The sequence below is a fragment of the Aptenodytes forsteri genome, unplaced genomic scaffold (genome assembly GCF_000699145.1).
Source record: "Aptenodytes forsteri isolate BGI_AS27 unplaced genomic scaffold, ASM69914v1 Scaffold679, whole genome shotgun sequence".
Taxonomy (NCBI): Eukaryota; Metazoa; Chordata; class Aves; order Sphenisciformes; family Spheniscidae; genus Aptenodytes; species Aptenodytes forsteri.
Window position 1 is genome coordinate 150,928 of NW_008795924.1, and position 22,463 is coordinate 173,390.

Here is a 22,463-nt window from a genome sequence, read left to right on the forward strand (position 1 = left end):
GTATATTAGAGGCGTTACCCAAGACCTGTGCTATGTGGAAGAAATATTTGCTATCACTTGGCACGGATTATGTAGCTAGAAACTTCAAGCAAGGATAAGAAAATGTGAAGGCCAAGGTTCATCACAACTAGCTTCAGTTATTTAAGCCACTGCTGGCTTCTTGCATTAGATGTATATGTATTTAGTGCTTACATTAGGAATAGGAGCTGCTGAAGATCATTTTCCAGTGATAATACATGCCGTTTATTTATTTATTTTAACACACCTGAGAGCTTTGTTTTGATTCTGCACATTTCCTTGAAGCTAGTTTTTGCACATTTCATTTTGTTGCTATCCTGCAGAGCAGAGGTCAGCATGATGCCATGGAGCTCAGTCTTGATAAAGATTATGAAAATCTACTCGTAGAATTTCATTTATTCATGAAGGAGTGTTTCTGTGGTCTTTGTTTTCAATTTTCCTCTGTGCTAGCCAATTTGAATGAGAAATGATTCACTATAGCAAGAAACTGACGCAAGAGGTACATGTGGGCACTTCTAGAGTTACCAGCTTTGAGCAATAGCAAGATAAGACAGAGTTACCATAAGAGTAGCTTCACTTCTCCGTTTGTATAGTTGCTTTTCTACCTCGAAGACAATGCTGCATGTTTAGCCAGAGATAATGTGATAGTTTGTGATATGCCATGTAACCACACAGAATGTGGGAAAGACCCTTATTAATGTTTTTGTAAACATAAATTAAGACAGAAAAATATACATGAACAATATTATATCCAAATGAAATAGTACATGAAAATGCATATATATAGGGGTATGTAAAGTTCTAATCGTATTTTTATACAACTATACACTTGACTTTAGATCAATGACAGACTTACTTTCAGAGAAACAGTGCTGTGGTCCCTTGTAAACTGAGTAATCCTCAATAGCTATTGGTTAAGAGTTACCCTTAGTATGGAGGCATCTATAATGATTCTTAATGATTCTTAGTAGAGAAATGTATGTAACTCCACAGTAACTGGCTTCATGGTGTACACTGATCCTGCAGATTCACATGCTTGCTCACCGACCTTATGCACTCAGAACATGAATAATTTTCTGGAGAGGGCCTGGAGCTCAATGCGGTATATACACACTCTTTTCTGATCTTTAGATAAGCCAAGTGGCCTGAGTATTGCTTGGGTGGGAAGTGCCTTTCCAGATGGCTTTGTGTCAGGGTCAAGTTGGTTATTTTCTGTGAGTATGGATCTGCTGAGGCAATATTTTTTAACTCTGACTACAGGTAAAGAGTCATACTCTGTCTTCTGCCTTTGCAGCTATGAAGCTTATGACTGCTCTTGTGAATGTTGCCTTAAACCTGAGCATTCATCAGGATAATACACAGAGGCAGTACGAAGCTGAGAGAAACAAAATGATTGGCAAAAGAGCTAACGAAAGATTGGAGCTGCTGCTTCAGAAAAGAAAAGAGGCAAGTGAAAGATGAGTTTTTTTTTCTTCCTGGTTCATGTGCATTCCCTCCAACAGAAAGTCCAGGGTGGTTTGTGACTTGGGTACCGTAGTGAGAAGCAAGAGAATAGTTCTGCAGTCGTGTTTGTGTGATCTCAAGAATATTACTTGGGCTACATTTTTAAATCTTGTATTAACACATTCAGTTGAGTTTGTGTGCTGTTCTTCACGCACAGAAGAATTCCTACTCTCAGGCTTGTGTATATGACCAGGCAGGAAGAAAGTTAGTGTCAAGTTGTAACTGTTTTGGTTCTGCAAAAAGATTTTGAAAAGAGGATCACATGTTGTCCCTCACTGCACTGCCCATTTCTCCCTTTGATGACTGCAATTATTACATAGTGTCTCATTAGTACTTCTTTTTGTAGCTACTTTCAAGAAACACTGGAGTGGGGGCTATAGCATCTGGTCTCAGGGAGAAGAAGCTAGGGAGACGTTAAAGTCGCTTTTAGTAAGTACCAGTCTGGCATTAGGTGAGCAAAATCATTAGAAGGGTGCTGTAATCATCCCTAAATAAAGTATTATATCCCAGGAAATTCAGTTTTAGAGTTGTACTTAAAAGAAATTTAAAGATGACAAGTAGAAAGTGAATACATATACACCCAAACAGCCATAATCTGTAAATATGCCATGTAAAACTCGAAAGATTGAAAGTATAAATGACTTAAATTTAAATATACTATTTTTAATATATTAGTTTTGAATATATTTCCTGCGCCACTGTTGTACTCGGTGGCAAATTAAGGATGTCTGGGTGCTTTACCTGTATGCACCTTGGATTCTTTTAGGTATAACTTTGACTCAGAATTGCTTGACTTTATAGTCTTTGTCTGGGGATAATTACAATTACGTATTTATATTTTTATTTTACCCCTACAGTCCGTAAGACAATTTTATTTGGCTTTCATAATTCTTAAAAATCATGCATTAAGGTGAAAAGCAAGAACAATCTCTCCTGCCCAAACTGCAAGGGAAACATTTTAAATTAAATATTAAATTCAATGTCAGCCTTAAAGCATTTTAAAAAGCAGAATTGCTTTGTCAAAATAGCTGGAGCACAGTTTCTATTCCAGATTTGTTGATTGTTGCTTTGAATTTCCAGAGAAGGACAAAGTCACTAATTACATTGATTAACTTGATTTAGTATCTCTGTGTCTATGGATGTCCTCTATACTCATTCCTTCAGCTGTTCTTTTCAATGTCTTTTGGAGATGCAGTATATAATTGCTCTGGGGAGGCTTTGAAGCAATGATGCCCAGGCTAGCACGGGGCTGTGAAACCCTGAAAGAATGAGCATTGGGCAAACCTCAACTTTTTATATGTTTCTTCAGTCTCTCTCATATCACTACTCACTATAACTAATAAAAATGTTGCGTAGGAGTAAGCCAGAGAGGAGTGATGGTGATTGAGTATGTCCTCAGAGACATGGTGTTAAGCATAGTAGAGGGCCCTGTATAGAAGAGATTTATTAGGATTAGATGGCATAATGGCTCTGTGTAAGAATTCCTAACATAATGCTGTATATTTCCTGTGTTTAAATATGCTGAATTTACAATAGTATTCTGTGCTGGCACTTTCTTAGTTGATTCTTTTGATGTAGTGCCATCATAATAAACCCTCATAAGCACATACATGGGCATGTGTTTATCTTCATGAAGTTACATAGGGACAGTTGGCAAGCTAAGTGTGGCAAATAAATCTGAAGTAGAAGAGACGGAACACACTCTCTGAAGTGTTTTATTCTCATGTCATCTGCGTGCCTAATGTGAGAGCAGTGCGTGAAGGTCTAATCTCATCAATGAGATTTTCAACTAAACTGGATGATTTATGTAACAATCTGCCACAAAATAGAGGAAGTTGTGTTTTAGTTGCTGCCAGTAGTAATTCAAATTTTGTGCTTGTCATACATGTCTTTTTGAGCTTCTCGAAGTGCTAGCAGAGTCAACAAAAGAATGTTTCTCTTATTGCTACTTAGGTTTAAGGGGGGGAGTGTTAAATCACTTTTGCATTGGTAAGAGCAGGAATCCTGAGACACAAATGCTCTCTCAAGATGCTTGAAGTTAAGCACTCAAATTCAAGTACATGATCTAGAAAAGCTGAAAGCGTAAAAAGCAATTAGTTTTGGAGAAAATTCGTATTTTTTAAAGAACTGTTAATTCATTACTGAATCTAAAATACATTTGAGAATTGTATCTTTTAAATGTTAGCACGCAAAAGTAAAAGGGATCTCACATGGACCTACTGAATCTCTGATTCTCCTTCTATACCAGCTCTGCCCCAGCACGTGGATGCCTGTATCAGTTACATAGCTGATAACTTACCATGTTTATAGTGAGCTGTAAATTCCATGCAGAAAAAGAGGGAGGAAGCCATCCGTGCTGTCCCCTCATCTATGCCACTTAGTCTTGTATGGTGCTGCTCCATTTCACACTCAAAGAAATGTCAAAGTACACTTTTCTTCAGTATCTTAACCTTCTCATGGCTCATACAGTTCAGTTTTTCCTACCTTTCTTCTGTGGTGTGTTTTTTATATTAACAATTCATACCGAGAGTTGTCTGGGAGCTTCCCCTTTCCCTTTCAGGGCCTCAGTGGTTTTTTAGAAGGCCTCCTGAGACTTCGTGGTTCATTCCCATCCTCATTTTACTCCACAGTCTGTGCTAGGTTGTCTCTAGCCCCATGTTTCTGTGGATATTTGCCTGCCTGTAGCCTGTGAAGTCAACCGAGGAGTACTTAGAAATTCACGCTCCGTTTTGGGTTATGTATTCTTGAACAAGCATTTAGTCTGTCCATATTTGGGTTGAGCTGATGCTGAAAGTAGTGCTTCTCCCAGAAGCCATGTCTAAATATGCTTGTTTTGTGTACCAGCCCTTTGGTATACACAGAGCTGGTGTGCACCCAAATTTTCCCTTTCTACATAACCCCTTTTACTATGAAATTAATTTCTTTGGCAGGTGTTTGACAATTTAGTCAGGAACCCGCAATGCCTCGGTTCCCCCATATGCAAAATGGAGACAGCACCTCTTACATTTTTAGGGAACTGAGAGACTTCATTTACTGAATTTTGCAAGCTACTTTAGATCTTATCTGGAAGATACTGTAGAAATATTTACAAACATGGCTTGAAAAATGTAAACCCCTAGGTGAAAGTGTTTATGAGCTCATGCTATGCAGGAAGTCAAAATAGCTGATCATAATTCTGCCTCTGGCTTTAAGGTGTTTTATCTGTTAAATATATATCTCCATAATTATACAGGTTTTATTATTTTACACATATATGCACTCTGTACTAGCAAGGCTGTGTTGTGGTTTTCATACTGAAAATGTGAAAAAAATTTACATTCACACATGTTGTGGTATTCTGCTTTGACATTTTGACATTAAGAAACACCTTGATGGAAGAATAATGGCTTTGAGTGTAGTAGCAGTTCTGCTCCAAAAGCTGATTGTATAAAATTGGCGTCATCTTATTTAACAAAGCTGCATTTTGGTGTAATTAAGTCATACTTAAGTAAGTCATTTAGTTTAGTACAAAAGCTGACAGTATGAGAATGCTTTAATTGATTCCAAGGTGTTCCTTTAGGATGTGTTAACATATTCATTGACACAGAGTAAGCTTTCCATAGTATTTACAAACTGTGCTCATATTACACAGGAAATATTAAGTTTTTTAAAAAAACACTCTTATTTATAAAAACACGCTCATAACACCTTTTTCATTTGGGTTTGGTTTTTGTTTGGGTTTGGTTTGTTTTTTTGCAATCTAAGGCCTGGATGTCAGGTGTGCTCCAATGTTAAGCACCCATGCTCTGATTCTGGAAAGCTTCCTAGTTCAGAAACTCGGTTATCATGGGCACTGAAGTTAAAGCAACTGACACTCATACTTAAGATTGAGAACATCTCTAAGTACTTTCCTTAAATAGGACATTGAATTTTTCAGAGGGGATTCCTGATATGTAACCAGCTTCATTTCTGCAGCTGTCATTCACTCCCAGTTCTACCTGTGTAACTATGACTACAGGATTGCTGACATTACTGAACACACAGTCTCTACTTGTCTAAATTTCAGTAGCAAAAAAATGGTGATGACCACTTCAAAAGACTAATTTGAAACTAAATTAATTGATGTTTGTAGAGAATGTTAACTTTCTTCCATTAAGGCATTGTGCATATATATATATATATGTATGTATATGCACCCAATATAGGCATGTGCTGAAAAAGTAGAAAACGGTGAATCTACTAATACCTTTAATTAAGTGCTTTTCCATGATCTTCTAATGTTTCCCAATAAGGAATTGTAGAATATCAAATTATAATAAGCAGTGATCTTTTATTTATTTTTGTTTTGTTTTTTGCAGCTACAAGAAAACCAAGATGAAATCGAAAATATGATGAACTCTATTTTTAAGGGTATATTTGTTCATAGATACCGGTAAGAAAATGCATGCTACAGTAGGCTCTGCTAACAAAGTATAATCATAAATAATGTCAAGGGCAGTTTCTGTGTCGATTTTTCTTCTGATGAAATTCTAGATGCCACAAAAGCAGTATCAAAACCACTGATGTTATGGAAGAAAATCTAAGTGTAACCCCTATTAATTACACAGTAGAGCCGGCCACACAACTTTATTTTAATTCAGTGAAACAATTTTAAGGAGTTGTGGGAGACATGGAATTTGAATCTTTGTCTTTTAAAAAGAAAAGTTGTCCAAGGTGGGAGCACAAACATGACATATCTTAAGAATGATCAAATGATCACTGCATATCATAAGAGGGCAGTTTTGGTTGTTGGGTACCTCTACTCTGCATTTCCTTTTGTGTGTCTTAAGTGTAAACAGCAAATTTCTGATGTTTCCACCATATATGCTTCAGCCACAACTTCAACTTTATTGTAGGCTTTTTCCTCCTTAAATTACAGTGATCAAAAGCCTTAATTGCAGTTAACATGTATTTTTTGTTTGTTAATTGTTTTGGACGTTTGTACCAAGAACATTAAAAAGTTATTGTGGTGTTAGCACATCACAAAGGTCTTTTTTAATAGTTAATATGCTATGTCTTGTGAATACAAAACCACAGCAGGTTAGATATATTCATGTGCATGTGTGAATGTGCACATGCATGCATTTCTATTTACTTTAGAATTGCACAAACCAGTAGATTTGGACTGGTGCATGCTATTTTGGAGTATGGTTTATCAGAGAGCGGTAGTCTTTTAAAATAGATTTAGGGTTGTTTTGCTTCACAAGATACCTCAGATCATCTGCAGCATCTTGGTGAAACCAGCTCTTTAAATGTTAATTGACTTACTGAAGTCAAAAGATAAAATTCAAGGATACTAAACTATGCAATTAACCTTTGGGATTTAAGTTCCAGTTTAAAACTTGTTTATGAAATCTTTTAGACAAATGGCAGAAAAAAAAGAAAGGGTGTATGAGAAGAGGGTTAGAAGGTGAAGAGGAACCCACAGTTCAGGTGGGCAGAGGGATTATTGTAATTACGGAGAAAATCATACAGGAAACCTGGAAGGGGCCTGTGCTAAGAAATACATGAGTGTGAACAACACAGTGGATTCGGAGCATGTCTCTTCAGTACCAAAGCACGATACGTGAAAGAAAGTTTATAGCAGTACTGGGAGCATCTCTCCAAGGAGATCAGAGGTAGCAGCAAAAAGGGGTCTCTTAAGACAGGGGATCTAAGTATAGTGATTGCTCACAAAAGAACCTCTTTTCCTGCATGCATATGTCACACTTCTCTTTTTCTTCAGACCTTGTACCCTTATTCTGTCCCACACACCTGTGAGACAACTTCATTTGCTATCCATTTGTTTCTTCCCTCCTGAGGAAGTCGTGAAGGAGGGATGGTGAACTGAGAGGGTCTGAAAGTTCTGAGAGGAAATGGATGGGTATACAGAGTCAACAGGTAAATTAGGATATTAGCTCAGTATAGCACTCACACTGTTTTGTTATGAAAGCAGCTTTTATGGTGTGTAGGTAATAAAGTTTAAAGAAATTAAATGCAAAGAGTTTTTCCGTTTTTCCCCCTTCAGAATTTAGTGTACTGTATCAAACAAGAAGTTTTAAAATATTTTCCTAGTAGCTCATGCTCTTCTGTGGGGTTGGAAAAATACCTTTTGATGATCTGCATGCTGTTTCCTTTTCTTTTTCTTTCTTTTTAAATCCTCCTTTTGTAACCCTGGTTTCTTTTCATGCCTTCTGCCACCATTAGTAAAGGCCTGATTTTGCTGATATTGCTGTAACAAAGGAAAGGCCAAATAAATAAACTCTGCTTATCCGTGCCCTGAAAAAAGATGCCCAGGCTGACACTGTTAGACCACTGAAGAATGTGCTGAAATCTGTCAAGTACTGATGTGCTCTGAGCAGGGTGGGTGGCACCACTTCTGCCACTGTTTAGAGAGGGTCAGAAGAAGTAACTGCTTCCAAGTCTGCCCCCAAGAGCCACTTTTGTGAGGAGTCATCATCTCTCTGGCTTCCTTAACTTCTGTGAAGCTCCTAAGAGTCTGTTACAACATATACTCGAATATGAGTAATCTGTAGACAACAGAGAACATAGATTCAAATTTCTGCAGTCACATCTGTGCAAGAACATAGAGGGGAAAAAATACCTGTATTAAAAACAGCTAATTGAAGAGCAAATCAGGGCCAGGGCGGGGAGAAAAAAGGAAAGGATTTCAAACTATTATCTGCTTCCATAATGTTTCTTAAGCATTCCTTCTCTCAAATAGTTCAAATGCTTTATAAACTTGACATAATTTTACAGTCCTTAGACCATGCACAAGTGGTAATGATTTCAAAAGAACATTATTGTAATTATTCCCAGAGAAGAAATCCCTTGCCATAATATGATTCAGAGTCTGCCACAGTGATTCATGCTTAGTGACCTTTGTAATTCAAATAGCAAGTCCTTGATCTAAACAAAAAGCCCCCTAAAACTGTTTCGTTCAGAATGTAGCTGTCTTCCTACTAGTAAGCTAGGGTTGCAGTGAGGTTACATCTTTCTGTAGATTGGCTTCCAATTTATTGGAAGATTTCAATGCTCATTTCTCTTATTAAAAAAAAAAAAGATTTGCAGAAATAGCTAATGTTAGGTGTAATGTTTGTCTAGTGGTAACAGCAAATTTGGTCAAAAATTGAGATATTCTTAATAAACATGCAGGAGATGTACCTACCTCATGGCATATTTCCTTATCTCTTTCCTGAATCACTTTTTCTGACTATTTTTGTGTTGCTTTATGACATGTTGTTAAATATTATCAACAACGATGATGACAAGTTGCATATGAGTTCCACTCTAGGAAACAAGAGTGTTGCATGAGAAAAAGGGAGAGGGGATATTAGATGAAGTCTGGTGAGGAAGCGGGTAAGAGACTGAGAGGAGCAAAAAACAGTCAGCACAGGGAAATGAAAATCCAAATAAAATAATAGAAAAATCCTTTTCCCTCCCCCTAAATATGTTATCTTAAGGAGGTGAAACACACATCTTAGGTGACAAGAAAATGCATTACGTTTTTATGTGTGTTGAAAAAAGAGATAGAAATTACTGAGACTGTTTGTCACTTATAGGCATAAAAAGAGAAAGGCAAAAAGTTACATCTTTGTACTTAAATGAGTTTGACCTTATTAAGTTTAAAAACACACACTGCTCCCTTTCCTACAAAGCCGTGTATCATACTTCATATAAACAAAGGTGTTAGTATGGTAAGTCTTTGAGAAACACTGGGTTTAGAAATGTGTAGAGCTACATCTTGAAATTCAAGTCATGCCTTCAAACAATACAATTCCTTGGTCTGGCAGGAATGTTGGATAATCAGCTTAGTAACACATTATTGAAATAGCCATTTCAGTAGCACTTGGTGTAGCATTACTTAGAAATGGGAGTGCTGCTTACCAGCCCCTCCCAGGAGCGGGATATGCAGTGAACATTCACCAGAATTTTTGGAAGTGGGCTCTGCACGCTTATATTTTTCTTACCCTTCTTCCCTTATGGGGTCCTAATTCAGCTCCAGAAATGAGTCACAGAAAGAAGTAGAAAAGACATTTTGTCCAGTCCTCTTTATAACTTCACCTTCAAAATGTTTAGAAACAGTCAAGCAGCCCAAGAGACAGGTGTAGTTTGGTCCATTTGGCAATGGTGTATTATTGTAGAGCTGCACCATTTCATGTCCCTTGACTAGGAATTTGAGATTCCATCTCAGAGAACTGCAGAGGCAGGTGAGTGACCCTCATTTCTGTCTTTGTTAGAAAGTTTTCTCATAAACTAATTCTTATTCCAACCCATTGACTGAAACATCTTTTTTTTTCCTGTTCGTATCCAATTCACGTGTTGAGTAATGCCATGTTATTCTGAAGGTTATCTGTAGTTCTCTCTGTCTTAAGGTCAAGATTTGAGAAGCAACAACTCCAATGGTTGTATTAGGCAAGCAAACATGCATTAAGAGTGTAGTCAGGCATCCTTTTGGAGCTTCCAAGAAGTCTTGAAGCAGTTACTGCTCTGCTAGTCATCTCCATCTCTTGCCTTGGGTGTTTTCCCTCAACACTGGTAATGCTTTAAGGATTTAAGCATCCATTTCAGTGCAGATCAGCCAGGTTAGCTTAAATTGCTTTCAGTTTTAGTCTTGATTAACCTAAATGAGTTTGTGATCAAATGGACTGAGAGAACCCAGGAGTTACAACTGGCAACCACTCCAGCAAGACCCTGAGGAGCATGCCGGTCTCCACCTGACATATCCCAATTATCTGTTTTAGACTCTATGTTTCAGGGTCCTAAATACTTTTGGCCTTAATCAAAATACTTGAGGGTAATTTAGCATGAAATACCTGCTAAAGTGGCACTTCTGATGATTGTTTCTCTGAAAAAATCAACTAGTAAAACCTATTTCCTGTTTGCTATGGTTTGTCCTAAGTTTTATGGGCCTGCCTTGTCAACACAAAATTTTCAAAGGAACCAGTGAATTTCTTACCTGATCCCCTTTTGTCAAATCTCGTTATGAAGTTGCATCATGGGGAGCCTCTTTACTAAGAGTAGGAATATAGGTTGTGAATTTTGCTGCAAATAGTTTGCTAAGTGTTTCACATTCACCACATAGATTTTACTTTGCAGTTTGTGCTGAAAAGAAGGTTAAATATATTTTATGTCTAATATTTCTAGATCCAGCATTAGTTTTGGTTCCTGTGCTGGACCTAGATTCCGTTCCTTTCTAGAAGCATTTGGCAAGTAATACAAACTTACATCACTAATTTATAATTATGATAATGAATAATGCATGGATTATTCCAAAAGTACTTCCAATGCTGGTATGATTAGTATATATATGTTCTTGTGTCATCCACAAATAGTGTATATTTTCAAAAAACTAAACAATTAATAGTGACTGTGACAAGAAGCTAATTTATAAAAATTATAAGAAAAGAATTATAGTTTAATAACAAGCAATTAATCACATGCATAGCAAAGTTATAAAGGCTTTTTGGCTGTATCATGTTTGATACAGCATCGTATGGGCATGGAATCTGTGTTAGTGATTCCTGCAAGAAGACGAATGAATCTTATTGGTAATACAGTTACCTGGAAGATGGTGGTGGAGTGGGAAATGGGTGTCTCTCAAATTCTCCTGCCTCTCCAGCAACTTGAGTCTGTTTGCTAGTCTCACATGCCTTATGCATGATTTTTTCCCATTTTCAATTATACTGAAGATGTTAAATTTTTATTATACTAAATCTTGTTATTAGTTGAATAGCTTTATTCTTTCTTTTTTTTTCTTTTTTCTTTTTTTTTTTTTAATTATAAATAGCAGCTCAGAGTGAGTGTTTGTCCATAGGGCCTAGGGGATCCCGAGAAGCTTTTGAATCAAGAATCAGTTTTTCACTGTCTGCCTAGGGAAGCTTGAATGCATTCTTACAGAAAAGATAAATTTTACTGATTTTTGTCTGGCTGTGCTGTATGATTAAATAGCTGTTAACACGTGGGTTCTTTTTGGAATTGCCATTAAATCCTTCCAAAATGCTTCACAGTTAGTAAATTTATAAGGTGGTAAAATAACCTACTTGGATGTGGGGACTCAGACTGTCATACCCTAGTGGAAATGTCTTCATGGCTACTTTGTGTTGCTGCATATGTGGCTCCCCTTTTTTTTCTTGATTCATACTTACCGGTCTTTTAGATTGTTCTTTAAGTCTTGCATACTGATTCCTTCCACCTATGTTTTGTTTTAAAAGTAGTTTAAAAATAATTCCATGAAAGAGGATTGCTAATCCAGTTTAGTGTGAAGTAATATACAATTAGACATATATATATATGAATATATTCATAGTTGTAATTAAAACTTGTCTTCATAGTGGCTGCATTCTGCATAATGAATGCAGTTTTTATAGCGCAAACTCCTGAATGTAATATTTTAGCACATTCATTCTTACAGTATCTGAAATCTGTTTGAGAAATCCCTGGTAGGAACAGCTTATTTAATGCCCTAGTCTGCTTGTAACGCAGCTTGTCTACATTGTGGATTGACAGTTACCTTGGTTTTGAGGTTATAGAGTCTTCAGGGAGTTTGACAGACCAGTTTTAATGATTCTGTTTGGAAGTTGATAGAATCAGTGTGTTTGACGTAGGCAAAGAGAGAAAATGATAGTGGTTTGATGGCATTCCTACAAATTTCCCCCTAACATTCATACATTAGCTTTAAATGCATGTTTTATGCTGTTACACCAGTACAGTTTTCTCCCTATAATTTGAAATTGAATGAGAAAATCGGAGACTTGACTGTAGAAGTGTCACATCTAGTCATGTATGGTACTGCGATTGATTGCCATGTTCATGTAGGAACGGTGGTTTTCACCTTGGTATCTGGAAGATCATATACAGTAGAATGGCAGCTATTGAGGTGGACCAATTTGAAGGTTGGAAGTACATAGGCAGTTACAGTATGGAGTAATCACAGGTTTTTTACACTATTTTGTGTGTATGAACTTACGCAGTATCTTGAGCATAAGATAGAGTGCATTTTATTTATGTTTTGTAAAATTGAAGACTTCAGGGAAAATACAGTTTCTCTTATTTTGCAATTCTCTTGCTTGAAGCTTGGAATTTTTTTTTTTTCCCCATAAATTAGATTTCATTTTTGGGCTCTGTTGGTGCTGTTTTAGAATTAAATTGATGTTTATTACTTTTCCAAAAAGATTTTTTTATAAAATACAGAACAAGAGTCTCAATTATAAGCAAGGCCGCTGTTTGCAAAGCACCAGACATTCCCTTCTTCTGTACAGTGGCTCTTTATGTTCCTATTTTATTACAGCTGAAATTTTGAACTGTGAAGCAGTGCCAGCTGGAGTGGCACAAGCGATTTCTCATAGTAACAGATGTCTCAGAGATGAAATTACTAAAGGGCCAGATGGCCCTAATCCCTTTTCCCGTTGTTTAGCCGTCGTTCATTATTAGTAAATATGCCATGCTCTATGTCAGTCAGGCAGGAAAGTGCCAATCAGGTTGAAAACATTTCCATCCCTGATTTCTTTAGGTGATCTCTCCAGACAGTTTCCTGCTGCCCCTCCTCAATAAGCAGCTGATAAGTCTGCCTGAGATACGTCTTTGCCTCTTCCATCACTTACCACAGTCAGAATGTAGAAAAAAGCAAGAAAACTGGAAGAAACCAATGTTGAAATGTAAACATTCTCCTGGGTTTTGTTATAAGGGCTTTCATGCAGTGCATGAAACAAGATCTGTTTATGTACCAAATTCCATTCTGCCCCTCTGGCAGGCTCCTTTGGTTAAACCAAATAACTTTTTCCACCTTGCAGTTGTTCTACACGTCTAACTGGAGAGAGTCAAGCCTGCTAAGCAAATGTCAGTGATGATGTTTCAGAAATTATTGTCTAGAGCAGGTTTGTAGCTTGGATTCATAATTCTGTTTGAAAAGAGGGAGGTAAAAGATAGAGTAATAAACTAAGAAGCAAACTAGGGTTAGAATTTTTTGAGATAATGGAAGTATCATAGCTGAATGTAGAAATACTGAAATTATTAGATAGATCAGTGAGTTCAGGGACATAAAGGAACAGAAAATCAGTGAGACAGCAGTGAGAACAGTGACAGGCCCTACATAGTGAAGTTCATCAAAAGTAAAAGCAAAATATTATAGCTAGGGCAATGGGAATGAGAAGTAAATGTTTTGTGTCTGTAATCTGGTTAATGCTTTTTCTTTTCTTTTTTCCTTATTAGTGATGCTATTGCTGAGATTAGAGCTGTCTGTATTGAAGAAATTGGTGTGTGGATGAAAATGTACAGTGATGCCTTCCTGAATGATAGTTATTTAAAATATGTTGGTTGGACACTACATGACAGGGTAAGTATTGTGTATTACTGTACATAGCAGAGTGTACTATAGATAGCTGGTGTTACACTACCCAAGACGTGTTTAGGGTATCATCTTTGATTTGTAAAGAGATTGTTCTTTTTTCTTGCCTGTTATTTATCTTTCAACCAGCTTATTTCATGGTGTTCACTTAAATTAGGATACAGTAGTCCCAAACTGTGTGCTTGGTTCGTGTGCTTTTTGTGTTTTCAGTCTCCGTTAGAGTATCTTAATAGAAATGTTTCCATGATGCTTTTCTTCTGATTACAAGAGAAAGAGAAGTCTCCTCAGATCACCCCTGAGAACCTTTGTGTCTGAAGCAGAATGGAAAAGAGATTTCCAGATGTGTCTTCTGTTTACATTGCCCAATAGTTAGAGGAAAGAGAACATCTCTGGGTCCCCAACAGACATCGCTGGCTCCACAGCCAGTGGAGTTCTCATCAATTCATTTTCCCTTGAAGAATCTCTTCAAGGTTCTCTTTAGCTTTTTCTTCAAAAAATTGTTGGAACACCAGGTGGAAGCAAAAAGATTTATATCCAGAGGTTCTTTCCTATCTCACCACAGTTCTTTGTACTGATCGTATCCACAACATGCCTCTGCTGGGTGTCAACAGGCCTAAGTACCACTCAGTTCCTGCAGCAAGAGTAGGCCATTCCTAATGCTAATAGAACAGGACTTTGCACTTCTGGCTGTATGCGGTTTCTATACACCAGGCAGCAACTGGGACTAGCCGTCCGCCCACTCACCAAAACCACTAGAAACACTTGTTTTACTCTAAACTCTTTTGCTAACATTATCCAAGGAAAACAGATGAGACCTACCTAAGCTGTTGAAATGCTCATTAAATTCCAGCAACTCAGGCTGGAGGATTAGGATTTTAGGTGTGGTGGAGGGCTTTATTTTACTAGGGCTTTTAATTAAAAATAAATTACCCCTTGAATAATTGCAGTGGATTTTTTGAAGCACATTCTAATCCTAGCAGAACAATTCCACAAATTAGCACTTCCAACGGGAGAGCAGAATCTAGTAGTGTTGCACTTCGCAGCTCTCAGTCCCCTTCTAGTATCTGTGAAGTCCAGCCATTTCTCACATGACTCCCTTTAACCATCTGTGAAATCCAGCCATTCCTCACGGCACTGTCTGTGACTGGTGTCGGCTTCTGACACTGTTATCTGTCACATCCAGCAAGTTCTCATGTCATGTCCAATAGTTTCTCACGTCCTCTTCAGTTAACTTAACCTCAGGCCAGGGTCTAGTCATCTGCCTGCAGCCTTAAGATATCTTTTTACCTCAGGTTTTTTAAAATTAGTATGTTCTTTCATATCAGACAAATTTTAAATTACAGTGTTATGGTAAGAAAAAATGGGTTTCCATCTGGGCCAGACACAGAAGAATTCTATCAGGCTACTCTCCCGCCTCTGCTTGCTTTGTAATATTTATCGTTGCAGGCCTCAGAAGTGCCTTGGGGTTCTCAGTCTTTAAATCACTAGCTAATCTGTTTAACATCCTGATATACATGATATGTGATATTTTATTGATATAGTGTATGTTTAATGTATAGAGTGAGACAGATTGTAAGTAGAATAGGGGAAGAGTCAGAGGCAGGTGAGCCGCGTGTCAAAGGATGAAAAGGGAGAGAATGGAGAGAGAGAGACATTTGGGGAGGCACAGAAAGGAGGAAGGAAGTGCAATGGGAAGAATATATTGAAAAAAGATGGAATAAGAACCAATTAAAAATGCGAACCCTCCAAAAGTACAAGATCCCTTAACAGCATGGTTTTCATTGGCACTACCTGAAAAACTTGCCGGCCGTAGCCAAGTTTCTTGATTTTGCTTCACTTTGGTCAGGAGATAACTTTTGCTATGATCAGTACTTAAAATATTAGAAAAATGAAGGCTGAGGCAATAGTCGTAAGATATTTCCATTTCATATGAACAGAAGTCACTCCAAAATGATTAACTTCTCTGGAAGCTTGCTACTACAAAAAAGAGAGGAGGCAGCAGTGCAAGAGATTAATGAGCAGTTTCATATACTACTTCAGAAGACATACAAATTAAATCACAGGGAAGACACAGTTCTTACACTTCTTTGTAGTAGCTCCAGTGTAGTCTTTCAGAGGTAGGATACAGAAGTTTAGTTCTCTAATTTGGGAAATCTGTATATTTTGTATGTTAATCCTGTCTCTTTCCCAGTTTTCAGATGAACGTCTATAAGGCTTTTTGTTGTTTATGGATTACTCACTCATTTGAATATGGGTTTCTAGTTCTGCCTTTCTCTCCTTTTTAAGCTTCTTTTTCATTCCTGTGGATCTGGGAGCATAACTTAAAAATATATAAAACTATAATATAATTGCATAAAAACCTCTTTTTAAAAAAAAAAAGAAAGTCTTAAATCAGACTTTCCAGTCTTACTTTTCACCTGCCTCATTGATGCATGGAACTGTTTTGAAACCATGATTGTGTCTCTAGATACCTAGAAAGTCATGGTTCTTAAACCACTTCCTAACACATAAGAAAATGCCTTTTCCTTTTTTGCATGCCTCTACTTTCTGTGAAAGGAATGAACCCAGGGTCCTCTGGAACAGATGGTATTTGAATACTTCATTGTGATGGCATCCTAACTTAAAAGGATGAAAAAATAGAACATGTTTCTATTAAGATTATAAAAACCTTTTTAAAAAAAAAAAGAAAGTCTTAAATCAGACTTTCCAGTCTTACTTTTCACCTGCCTCATTGATGCATGGAACTGTTTTGAAACCATGATTGTGTCTCTAGATACCTAGAAAGTCATGGTTCTTAAACCACTTCCTAACACATAAGAAAATGCCTTTTCCTTTTTTGCATGCCTCTACTTTCTGTGAAAGGAATGAACCCAGGGTCCTCTGGAACAGATGGTATTTGAATACTTCATTGTGATGGCATCCTAACTTAAAAGGATGAAAAAATAGAACTTGTTTCTATTAAGATTATATAGAAACTAAACTGTAGTTTTTCCAAGCTTCTGAATGTTTAACTTTATATAATCTCCTTGGTACCTAATTTCCTTGATTTTGGAAAAGCTTGAGAAAATTAAAAAATGCATCCAGTGATACACAGTATCTTCATAAATGGTATTGAGTGGGCCTGTGCAGACAGAGCACAACTGCTTGCTCCTGCCAGGAATACTCCTGTCATAGGTACTAATGTGCTGCAGGACATTTTCATCTGTTTCTCTCTGGCAGTGTAACTATTTCTGTCATTAAGCAGCAAATTACCTCAAAATACACCACCCTAGAGCATCAAAATGCAACACAGTATATCGCGGTCATCCCATAAACTGTGGGATTGAAGATACCAGTAATTTAGGTCATTTTTTTACACAAGAGGAAAAAAAAACAAACAGTGCAGTCTGCAGAAACATGGTAGGGGAAAGAGCTGAGCAAATTCACTATCTATTATTAAAACCTGATAAATTTAAAAAAAGAGCAGAATACCCTTAGCCACCAAAAAGGATTGGAAAAATCCAAAAGAAGAAACATGAAGTGTGAAAAAAGAGAAATGGCTTTGCTGGCTCTCTTGTCTACCCACCTACTTCAAAAAAATACTTAAAACTGTGTTTCTAGGGGCTCAAAAAGTCATCATCTCTGTGTGATCTAAGTCTTCACCTGGCACGTGAGCTGACACATAGCAGTGCACCTTTAATTACCATTTCTGGAACTGTGGTATCGCTGAATGTTAAGAGAAGTCTGGTTCTCATCGGGAGATGGCAAACTAATACTCAAAAGTATCAACTTTATGGAACATTAATAAGAATCTAAGCCAGCTCGATGCCAGGCTGTAGATCCCTGTGAGACTTACACAAGAGTTACAGATTGTTGGTTCAGGTCCTGTGATTAGCATGTAAAAAATACGAAAATGGTCTGCTTCCATCAGGATGGATTCTTTTTCACAGGTCTGGCATATTAAAGAGAATTTTGAGTAGAGCATGACTCTCCCAGACAAATGTAGACTACCCCACACTGCTGGCATGAAAGGTGTATGTATTGCTTTTTGCTTCATTAGCAGCGGTAACAAATTTTTGCTCAACTCAGAAGTGTCTGGAGGATTATCTCAACAAAAATAGGGAAAATATGAGAAATGTTTGTCATTTAACAGGATTGATAACATCTGATGTTTTTGTTTTAGGTACTAATTTTAAATTGTAAATAAAAGAAAGCATTAACAAGTAGTAGTGCGAAGCATTTCTCATATGCATGAAAAAGAATTTTATATAACAAAAATAATAAAAATACAGAAATAATTATCTAAAAACACTTTGAGAGAAGGGGAATTACAGGAATAATTAGACTGGAGAAAGAGGCATGCATAGAACCGATGACAGTGTGGATGAATTCAGGATTCTGCAATAATCAAGTGTCACAATTATAAATTGGAAAAAACCCCAAGTAAGTATATTTTTCTGGAAGATGAAACTCAGGAGAATGGAAGGTCTTATTTGCATTATCAGCATTCTAACAACTATTTTGTCTGTTATTTACTTAGAAAGTGGCAAGGCTTTCCTTTCAGATACATTCTTTCTGTCTATAAAGCATAGATGTGACTACACAAAAATAGCTGGAAAGTGATGCTCCTTTTCTTTAACAGAATTAAAGGTATTGCGTGGTTGCAAATATTTGCTGCCTTAGGTTGACTCATACTCACTATGAACTTCAGCTCAGAATTGCGGAAAATCTGGCTGAAATCTAGTCTGGGAAATATTCTGCTTATTCCTTTCCTGCTTAAGGCAGAGTTCACTGTATATCCACAGTGTTTCCCACAGACAGTCATATTTTCTAAAAAAACCTCTAGTGTTGGTTTTTCCACAGCTTTCTGTAGCAGTTTGAGTGCTTAACTATGTTTGCCACTAAAAAGTTCTTCCTCACGTAAGCTAAATAGTCTGTGTTGTAATTTTAATTTATTATTTCTTTTCCTACCCACTGTGCACATAAAAAGTGACAATTACTTTTTTCCTCTTCCTTCAAAGCAAACTAATTTTCTTTATTGTGCTACAAAGATATTTACAGAAAGTTTTCTTCATTACCTCTTGTGTCCATTCCATACTGTATCCAGGCCTTTATTTTATCTTCCTTCTGGTTTTTGTGTTCCTCTTGTGCTTGACCTCCCAATTAATTTGTTAAGTAAGTTCTTCTCTTAGTTAAGTAAGTCTCTTCCTGTCCTTGCTCTGCATCACTGTGTTTGCAGCTTTTAGCCTGGCATAAGTTTCTTAGGAATTCCCCTAACTTTAGCATTCCCACCTGCTTACTTCCTTGCTAGATAGGAAATTTCTGCTGTGTTTCTTTCCCCAAAAAGTGTTTGGGGTGTTTAAAAGCTCACATTACTTGGATGATTCTCATAGTTACTCAAGAAACAACTCGTGTCTGGCATGTTGATGGTCTGTGGGACATTTCTACGCCTCCATTCTGGACTTCAGTGCAGTGTATCCATGTACACCTTCACTTCTGCCTTTCTTAGGTTCTTGTCCGGGTCATTGCTGCTTATGCTGCCCCATGGGTTCCTGTCACTAATCTCTGCTGAGTCTATTTTAAAACCTTCTTAAGAGGATTAGCAAGCTGACATGCAGGGGCTCTTCCCTCTCCAGAGAGATGAATTCCATCCTTGACTAACAGTTTAAAAAGCAGACAAGTCCTCCTCGTATCATTTGTCTGCCAAGAAAGGCAGTCATTTCCAGGGATTGCCTCTGTGTCTCTTGGGCCTTTGCTCTCAGCTAGAGGGACCAGGTGTAACACAACCTTTCTCTCTTCCTCACCTGCTCCTGCAGTCGCTTGTCTTCTGCTTCAGATCTAGTGAGCGGCAGGAGAATAGTAGCCTGGTTCGGTACGCTTTTGTTAGCATCTGGCTTCAGTCTCCTGGCAGGCCATGCAAGTACCAAATGTTCACAGGTTTGCTTCCTATCTACTTTGCTTGATTTGCTCACTTAAGACTTATAGAGACCCTCAGTATCAGGCCTGAACTTAACTCTGGGACCATTGATCCATGGTGTTTGGTGAAGTCCACAAGGGCTTTGGACTCCACGGGGAATCCAAACCTGATCTGCACACGTCTCAATGTTGGCACTGATTTTTTTTTTCTGTACCTAACCAATTTGGAGTTTTGCATTTTGGGACTACAGCACTGGCTGAATAACAACCCATCCGCTCACAAGTGAGACAGTGTTCAGTGGAGCTGTAACTAAACCTGCTACCTCATTGTTGCTCCGTAGTGTTCATCACGTGCCAAAACTGATACTGATCCTTTGTGGCTAAATAAGCTAAGGCCTTAAGAGGCTTACATCCTCTTCTAATGATTAGTGATGACTCCAGAGATCCTGGCCTTTCTGAATGCCACACACAGCAGAGGAAACACCATTTCTGGTACTGCAGCATAGGTACCATTAAAAGAAAAATGACAAGCAGCATTTTTCTGTGCTTATGTAGCAGTTGATCACATCCATATAAAATTTTTCTTCAAGAAAGTTCTTTTCTGTACCTTGAAGGATCTTGTGATAGATCCTTTAAACATAACTTTCCTCTCATTGACTTCCTCTGCAATGGTAGTCAAAAAGATCCCTAGAAGAGAGCGTGAGTGCTCAGAGACTCCTCGCATAAAGAGATGATTTCTCAGGAACAATAGTTCTTCAAGGAAAAGTTCTTCTGAAAATCCTCCTTTCAACTTCTGTCCTTCTTTTATCTTCTATTTTAATTTTTGAAATCGGTGGGAAGGAGGAAAGAAACTTAAAAATGAGGATTTTTAGCTTCTGTTTTTATGTCAGTCTCTGAATGTTCTTTCCATTTTTAGCTTGAGCAGTTTTTTAAATACAGACTTGATTATAGAATAGACAGGACTAGAAATGAAGCCCTCTAGGCATGGGGTTTTATTTATAAAGTTCAATGATTTGTATTAGTTCTTGAGCAGCTTAAGGCCTTAGACTCGGTAGTGTACTCACTTTCATAAAAGTAAGTTCACACTGCGGTGAACTCCACAGATTATATTTGAGCAGATTTGTATTTATAACCCTTTTGCTATCTACAAATATTTTTCAACAAGAATCCATAGTTTGCCAAGACTATGCAGTTGAGCTGAGTTTTACATCTGCAGCCTGCCAGATGATGTGCATATGCCTAGGGGGTCCAGCCCTTCTCTTTATCATCAGTGTTCCTGTAGGCAACAAACCTTGATCCATAGGCACTCTATTGTGACACCCACATTTCCTGCCTACAGCTCACCAGATCAAAGCAATCCCCATCTAAAGAGCAGCTGGGAATGAGCTGCTGCCACCAGAACAACTCAGACAGATGGACACAAGCTGCTTTTCTTCCTGAAGGCTCCTCAGGCTGTGGCTTAGATGCATTGTTCTTGTGGCAGCAGCCTGCTCTGTACTGGAGGGTCTCTCAGGCCTTTTGCATCCTTCCACCTGTGCCTGTCCTACGATGAGAGATGGGCTGTACAAAATTTCAGAATAATAAATCCAGTGTATATTCCTTCTGTCCCTGGGAAAAGGAAAGACGATGCTCGGAGATGGCTGAGTTGCTTGAGTGGGCTACACACAGCCCATGCTCAATCACTTTGAACACTTGTGCATTGATTGTAAACACCAGATACCAGGCAGAAGTTACCTGTAGTCTCTTTCCTAAAGATAAATAGCCACGCTGCTTTTTCACCAACTACCTTGAGATCATACATCTTTATTTTGTATTTACTTGCTACATTCTTTATCTTTTTGTGGAGTTACTTGAAAGGGAAACAGTAACAGACGTTTAACTGATGGCACATTAAATTCTTTATATATGCAAATAGGAAGAAAGTTTAATATTGTTTGTAGGCAGCTGCATGTGGTTTTTGGTTTTTAGCTGAATTGCAAATTGGCTTTGGTAATTCATTTGCATAAAATTTTAAATGTACATTAAACAAATTACAATATGTTGTTATTTAATATTCATGTGCATTTGATTAGGGTATTCTATCAGCTAATCTTAGTGTGTTTTATTTAGCAAGGTGAAGTGAGGTTGAAGTGTTTGAAAGCTCTTCAGAGTCTGTATACCAACAGAGAGTTATTTCCAAAACTGGAGCTGTTCACTAATAGATTCAAGGTAAGAGGAAATACAATTTTTGGAAGGAGTACAGAAAATAAAAGTATCATCTATCTCATCCTGTTGCGGTCTTTGAGTCATGTATATTAAATGCAAAAATAAACTCATTTGTTTACATTGTAAAGGCTTGTAACTGCAGTAGTAAAACTGTATTACTGCACGCTGAGATTAAGCCAAATTCATTTTACAGTGTTTATTTTGTAAGATTTGTCAGGTTTGGCCAGGATGATTACTTATCTGTTTGTATTCTTGATAGTTTATATATTGTCATTATTTAATCTGCTTGTACTTATTTAATTTTAGGTTTATTGAATTTTAAGGATGTGTACTGGGTGTTTCACACAATCTAAAATAACATCTGAAAGTAACAGCCTGTAACAAAAGATTGTTTGTAAGGCAGCTTTTTAGCTAAATACATGCTTGTGTTTGAAGGAGGAGATACTTTGATCTGCATCACAGTATTTTACACAATGAAATGCCTTGCTGCAGAACAGAA

General features: G+C 37.5%; 1 protein-coding gene across 1 annotated transcript in view; it reads left to right on the plus strand.

Moving 5' to 3' along the window:
• The window catches only part of STAG1 (stromal antigen 1), a 157,834-nt gene that overhangs the window by 70,500 nt on the left and 64,871 nt on the right, over window positions 1-22,463 (plus strand). Inside the window, exons 7-10 of the mRNA XM_009284948.2 lie at window positions 1,313-1,464; window positions 5,859-5,932; window positions 13,729-13,852; window positions 21,869-21,967. Of these exons, the coding sequence (XP_009283223.1) occupies window positions 1,313-1,464; window positions 5,859-5,932; window positions 13,729-13,852; window positions 21,869-21,967 (449 nt within the window). The remainder of the gene's footprint in view (window positions 1-1,312; window positions 1,465-5,858; window positions 5,933-13,728; window positions 13,853-21,868; window positions 21,968-22,463) is intronic.